The sequence below is a fragment of the Stegastes partitus genome, unplaced genomic scaffold, assembly GCF_000690725.1.
Source record: "Stegastes partitus isolate 25-593 unplaced genomic scaffold, Stegastes_partitus-1.0.2 Scaffold1733, whole genome shotgun sequence".
Classification (NCBI taxonomy): Eukaryota; Metazoa; Chordata; class Actinopteri; family Pomacentridae; genus Stegastes; species Stegastes partitus.
The window spans coordinates 74,443-81,477 of record NW_007579464.1 but is presented as its reverse complement, the minus strand read 5'-3'; the positions used below and the strand labels follow the sequence as shown (position 1 = coordinate 81,477).

The 7,035-nt window shown below is 35.7% G+C and overlaps 1 protein-coding gene across 1 annotated transcript in view; it reads right to left on the bottom strand.

The window, feature by feature from the left end:
* The window catches only part of LOC103372323 (double-stranded RNA-specific editase B2-like), a 39,920-nt gene extending 33,125 nt beyond the window's left edge, over positions 1-6,795 (bottom strand). Inside the window, exon 1 of the mRNA XM_008301932.1 lies at positions 6,738-6,795. Within this exon, the coding sequence (XP_008300154.1) occupies positions 6,738-6,795 (58 nt within the window). The remainder of the gene's footprint in view (positions 1-6,737) is intronic.
* Positions 6,796-7,035: the final 240 nt, after the last annotated feature.

Below are 7,035 nucleotides of genomic sequence, written 5' to 3'. Positions count from 1 at the left end.
ATTTTTATTTCTTTTACAGTCCTGTGCACAATGTGAGTATTTTTTTAGCATGAAATTTGGAACATTTGATAAAAGAAAATAGTAAATTCAATGCATTTTTATGAAGATAAATAAAGCAACTCGTACCTTTAAATATAAAAGTACAAGTTTTTACTTCAGCTCAAACATTTAGCATGACTCTGATATTTTTATTAAAGTTTTCTAAGCATGAAAACAGACGTTGGTAAAATCAGGAGGAAGACTTTAAGAGAGAAGAACGTCTAAACTTTCAGGTGCGCCAACCTGAACATACCAAAGCATTCATTTAGAATAATCAGTGAGAAAAGATCATTTATCCAAAGTAAGCAGAAAGTCTTTCCAGCAGGAGATCTGACCTGAAACGAGCAGATTCAGGGACTCCAACCCTCACTGAGCTGCTGCAACACTTCAGCCGCCGCAATTAAGTTAAATGGCCACACAAACCATATTGCTAATGTTTCCATGAAGCACAGCCTCAGAAGTGTGGCGACGGCAGGATCCATCAGTGAAATTGCGCGCTGACATGCCCCACTAAGTTTGACTGCTCGCTTATCCCAAATGCATCCAATATACAGACATGAGCAAACGCACGACGAGCGGCGGCAGCAGCTGTTGGCTCCATGTTGGAGGATCATAATCTGGCCTGAAAGCTGCACAATCAAATCATTTTTGCAACCAGAACTGACAGCCAGCAAATGACAGTTTGTTAATTTGACCGAAAAGCCAACAGACGGGGATTTTAACAGCCACATGGCAATTTATCGTCACTCAAAAGCTCAAAACAACTTCATCAAGTCATCAGCAAAGAGGAAAATCCTTATTAGCAGTAATTTCATGATGTGTTCAGACTGTTCACTGATTCCACACAGTTTCTGGAATAAAGGAACTAAAATAATATTGCTGTTTATCTTGATTTTAATATTTTTTTTATGCTTTCCCACTAATCTACACTGAAAAAAAAAAGTGAAAATAAATTATATGTAAAAAAAAAAATAAAAATAAAAATAAAAAACTAGAACAGATGCATTAAAAATCTGTTTTACAAATATTTAGCGTAATATAAAACAAAAAACTAGAAATAAATAAATGAATTCTCACAAATTATTAAACAATGAATAATATAAAATGACATATTTTCTTTGAATATTATCTCTAATTTCATGGCCAAATTTAAACAGATTTACAAAATGTCTGTTTTAAAGAATCTCCAAATATACTGTAATCAATAAAACACAACAAAAATACATTTAAAATACAAAATTCCAATTTAATATTTAAATGTAATTGTGTTATTTTACAGATGCAACATTTAGCTCATCAGAATAATGTTTTCAACTTCAACGTTTCATCTAAATCAACCAATGAGAATTTTAATCTTGCAGCCGTGTGTTGAACCAGCTGGTGGGAACATGTCTAATTCTGTTTAACAGCACTGATTATAAGAACATTTTGGAAAATGCTTGTGCTCAGAAAACAGGCCATATTACAGTGCTACGTATTCCTTTATGATACATCTGAAGGTTTAAATCAAAGAACTAATGTCAACTTTTTCTGCTTCTTTGAGTAAAAACAAGGTTTTAAGACTTAATATGAGACTAAATAATCGACTTAAATGTTGTGTAATTCTAAAACTGCAAACAGAAACAGTCATATTGTCCTGGCACTGATCCATGTGTGCAATTCTGTCCAGACAATTTATCAAATCCAAGATTAAAAATGGGATATTTTATGAAATTCCATTCACATATCTGATTGAAAAAAATCTGCAAAAACAAACTTTTGCACCAGATTCTGTAAAAAACTAAATATTTCCTTTTACCTTCTGTAGCAGCTGTATAATAAAGTATTGTTCACACTTCTGTACAAAGATGAGGGGAACATTTAAACATTTTGAATTTTTCTTTCAGACTAAATATGACAAATTTAAATGATTTAAATGAAATTGAATCTGAAGTCAGTTTTTTTGTCCGGCGCTGGTTTGAGTGGCAGTTTGTTTGGACGTCCAGCTGTCTGAAACCTCAGAGAAACTCAAACGCTGTTGAGTTTCTGTGAGTTTCCCTCCTGCTGAGCTTCACGCAGCTCCATTGTAAACGCAGACGTCTGCCATTTGAGAGAAAGATGCCACCTTCTGTTTCTGAAATGCCAGCTGGCATTAAAGCAGAGCTCATCGGTGGATACTGTGGAAGCTTTAGCTGAGTGCACTCCGGCCCTAAAATAGTGGGATTTGAGGGTAGAGAAGACTTTGTGGAGGCATTTATTTTCCAAAGAGGACACACTTTCACAACAAAAAAAAAGGCCAATGGGTTATTAATGAGAGTGGAATGAGCTTAGCGCACTTTGAATAACCACTGGACTTAATGCTGCAGCCATCACGCAGTAATCTGCAGCGTTTATGGAGGATTAACATGTGCAGAACAATGGCAGATTAATCCTAAAAGGCTGACCTGTTGCTCAGATGACTGTAATTATGATTACCAGAGCTCGCATCACGATGAGACAATGCATTTATGCACAAACATGGAGCAAAAAATAGAATTAACATGCAATAGTTTGAGGTTTAGGAGACTTTAGCTGCACCACAATATCAGCAAATATGCATCTACACTGAAAACCTGGACATGTGAAAGTCAGGAAAACACTGGAGTTTATGGTTTACATTAAAATACAACTGTTTAAAAGAATGTTGGAAAGTATTTCTACAACAATAAATAGCTATTCTTCAGCATTCAGCAACCATTTTTTATGCAAGGAGTTGGTTTCTGAGTGCAGTCAAAAAACAGTCACAATTTATGATTTGGGTTCATTTAAATGAATGTACATGCATTAAGTTAAATGTGTTCTTTCAGAATTAAGGAAACCTGTTGGACCAGCTTGTAAAAATGAGTCAGTCCAGCCCAATAAATTAATTTAGACCTAATCTTTGAAATAAGTTGAATCAACTCTAATAATTCTATTGACAACACAGGACACAACACAAGAACATTTCATTGAAAAACAGAGAATATTTCAACCAACATATATGACTTGCTTAAACTGGAAACATGCAACTGAGTGATTTTTATCCAAGTTAACTGAACAAGTGATGCTAATGCCCTGCTTTAAGTTAGATCAGTTTGCACTGTTGCAGCTTAGTTTAAAGGAAAGTCCGACTGAAGCTTTAACTTTTTTACAACATCTTTTTTTTTTTTTTAATCATGAACCTAAAGGAGCAGTAAACTGAATTTTCACACTTTTTATATCAGTGGTAAGAACCAGAAAGGCAGATGGCACCAAAAATAACTGAGATTCTTTCAAAAAGGTGCTTTTTACATATTCTTACAGTGCAGAGCTGCTAAATGCTGAAATAAAGCTTTTTAATTGTATCTAAATATTTTCTATTATTTGTTTTACAATCATTCAAAGAGTTATTTTCTCAGTTGGAAGCGACATTGACTTAGTTTATCTGAAAGTTAAGGAATACATGTTAAATTGTTGAATATCATGCAAATACTAAATGATTTAATCATCTTGGAAAAATGAAATTACATTTTACAAAATTGCTTGTTACACTTTGGTAAATGTGAGAATGTGAAAAAGCAGGTTTAAAAGTCATGTTATTAAAAAAAAAAATAAAAAAACATAAATCACCGGCTTTTAGAATCAGAAACTATAGAAACAAAAATAATCTTTTTTTTTTTTTTTTAAACTATAATTCCAGATGGTTCTTGAACTAATCACGTGTGATGTGCAGTTTTTCTGTCAGGAAAATAATCAAATCTAAGCTTACAATTGTGATATTTCAGGAGCTCCCCTTTATTCTACATGTTACATTTTTAAAAATGCCAAAATGAACATGAAAAAAAAAACCCTAAAAATTCAGCACTCATTTGCGCAGCTGGAAAAAGTCATGATTCCCTCAGTCATGAGACAAAAATATTGAGTTTTCAGGTTGAACTGCAGGTAGTGTTTCCACAGAGAGAGACTGAGAGGACAAGCAAACATACCGGAGCAATAAAGTAAATGCAGCAGAGGGCCAAGCTGTTGAAGATACATCCAGCATGGTGAAACATCTGTGGACACGTGCTGGAAACGTTGATTCCAGGCTTTTCATTTTTTGCAAAATAAATAAACAAATTTAACTTTAATTTTTCTTTTTTCATGATTTCTGTCATTCTAACTGTGAAAAATGATCCCAACATGAGGAAAAATGTGACGCGTTCAGGACTTTAGTGGGTTGATATACTTTATGTACATATGAAGTTCTTGGTGGGTCTTGCTTCATCTCCAGTGACTTATTTTGTGGGGTTTGTGAATTTACTAAACTTAATTCATCTAGTTGTTGGTTCATTATCAAATACACTTGCAAGAAGAAAAAGAAAACCTGTTGCACTCTGAGCTTAGCTGTAATTTTCAAATATTTCTGATATTACAATCACCAAATGCTGCTTGGAGGGAATTACTGGGCCTTTCTCTCAAACTGAATATTGTCAGGTCTTGGTTTTAATTTCTAAACTGGCCTGAGATGACTTACTGTGAAATGGCACTACTTTAAAAAAAAATGTAGTATAATATCTGCTTAAATAATGACCAGTGTGTTAGTGTTTAGCTCACAGCAGAGTTTATAGAAATACAGCTGCATACCGGGCCACTGGCCGGCTCGTTAATGTTTGGTCATTCTGTATAAAATCAGGCAAATGTGAACAAAGCTCCCCTTTTCAGCTGCTTCATTACCGACAGTCACTTTAGTTTATTTAATGAAGCAAACTGATCTTTTCACTATGACTATTTCCAGAGTTCCAGGTCCTTGAAGTCCATAGAGGAGGGTCCACATTTATCACTTTAATGGACTTTTTTCATCATTTCTGTGCCTCAGAACTTCATCAGTACAGCAGATAGACACATGACATTTTAGGAGGAAAAACAGATTTGAGTTCTGGTGAAAACTGAAACCAGATCAGTTTTACATCCATCCAGGTGTCACAGTCTGAACACTGAATCTGTTTTCTGTTTATTTTCTCTACAACCAGCTTTAAGCATCAATATTATGGGATGTATGATAGTTTGAACAGTAGAACTGCAGCAGTGTAATGTCTATGACATAGAGTGATAGAAACAATCATTGGTACCCTGGATGTGTTTCTGTTTTCTGATAATTCACCAGAAAGCTTTAAAAAGTGCATTCTGGGTAAACTTTCAAGGCTTATATCAGCATGTGTGATGGTGGTTGGTCAGAACAAGTTCTAGACAATGAAAGGATCGTTTTACACACATTTGATACCAGGATCGTCTTCTAGACATGAATCACTCTGCGGTAAAACCGTTTTTTCTGCAGTCAGGAAGTTATGAGGCCTCACAAACGCAGAAAAAAAAATCTGGGCCTCTTTCTACTTCAAGGGCCTGTAACTCTGAAAATATTCATGGCATGAAGGTGAAACTTTGCATGGCTTCATTAAATACCGACTAAAGTTACTGCAGATAAAGAATCAGCTGCTTCTGAGGAGGAGGAAGAGGAGGTTCTGACTGATCTGTGAAGTTTTTTGTCAAAGGTTTAAGGATTAAGCGTTTCTCTTTTTGGGCAGATTTAGGAGATTAAATGAATCACCATCCAGACTTCATCACTCCTGATAACAGTCATTAACTCACATCCAGCGAGCTGGCTGGAGATGTTAAAATAAGGTTCACTTTACCTGCAGTTCACTGATCTGACTGAACTTCAAAAGAAACTAAACCTCATTTTAATCAGATATTATTCCTGTAGATTCAACTCAACGTTATGATTTCTGTCTCTGCAACACAATAAAGTCTAAATGTGCAGAAAAATCAGGAAACAGACAGCACGTAAGAACTGTATTTTGACCTATAAATCTGCCTGAATGTACTAATTGTAAGTGATGTGGTGCAGAAACACAACACAAGAATATCATGAGTGGAATAGAAAAAAAAAAAAAAGAGGCTTCGGCACATTTAAAAACACATCATGGTGTAAAAAGTCTGAAGAGACAAACGCAACTGAAGAAACAGGACAGTCAGGAAGAGTCATAAAAACATCTGTTCAATTCAGTGACTGCAGTCTAACTTTACTACCATAGCACCATGACAAGTTTTACTTATTTCTTTTCTACACTATAAAAAGTGAATTAAAGTGCTGTTTTAAATGAGTCTCACTGGGGGACATTTTTTTGTTTCTTTAAACTGCTTTTCTAATATCAGCAGAACTGTAAAAATGAGATTTTCTGCTCCTTTAGAATGATGCCTTCAGGTTTCATTAGATTTTTCTGCAACATTTTCTTCAAGTTGGAGCACAGAGGGAAGAAAAATCAAAGTAGTTTCACGTTTTGGTAGAGCTAATACTTAATGCAATAACTTTAAGTTGACTTTGCTTAAATTAAAGTTGCAGCGATGCTCATTTTAGCGGAATGAAATAATTTAAATAGGTCTAGCTTCAACCAGTGGCATCACAGTTACTTCTTAACCTAATTTGGATAAACTTTGTGTCTTAGAAAATGACACAGTTCATTTAAGTTGATCCAACAGTTCTGTATTTTTCAGTTTCCCTCAGTTTTATTCTAGTTTACATGCTTCATTCTTAGGCTTAGTAATGCATCGTACTTATATCTTATTGTTTTTCTATTAGGCACAAGAGTTTCCCTCAGTAATAACAGAATCCTTCTTGTCTAACGTTGACAGTAAACCCGCCACATAATGTCACATTCTCCTCATAAGCTTCCTCATTCACTGACCTTTGCTCCTCCTCCTGCTCCTCTTCCTCCTGGACTTTCCTTTCAGCTCACCCTCCATGTTTCTGCTGCAGGTCCCGTCCTTCTTCTTCTTCTTTTCCCACCACTTTGTCGTCTGCTTCTTCTTCTTCTTCTTCTGTGAAGCGGCACTGAGGGAGGACTGAGGTGCAGCTGTGAGGCTGAAGCTCTGCTCAGTGGATGAATCCTGCTGCTGCCGGCTTTAGGAGGCTGTCAACGCTGTGACATCACCAGGAGACCGAAGGCTCTGATTGGTGGCATCAGCTGGTCGGCTGCAGGACGT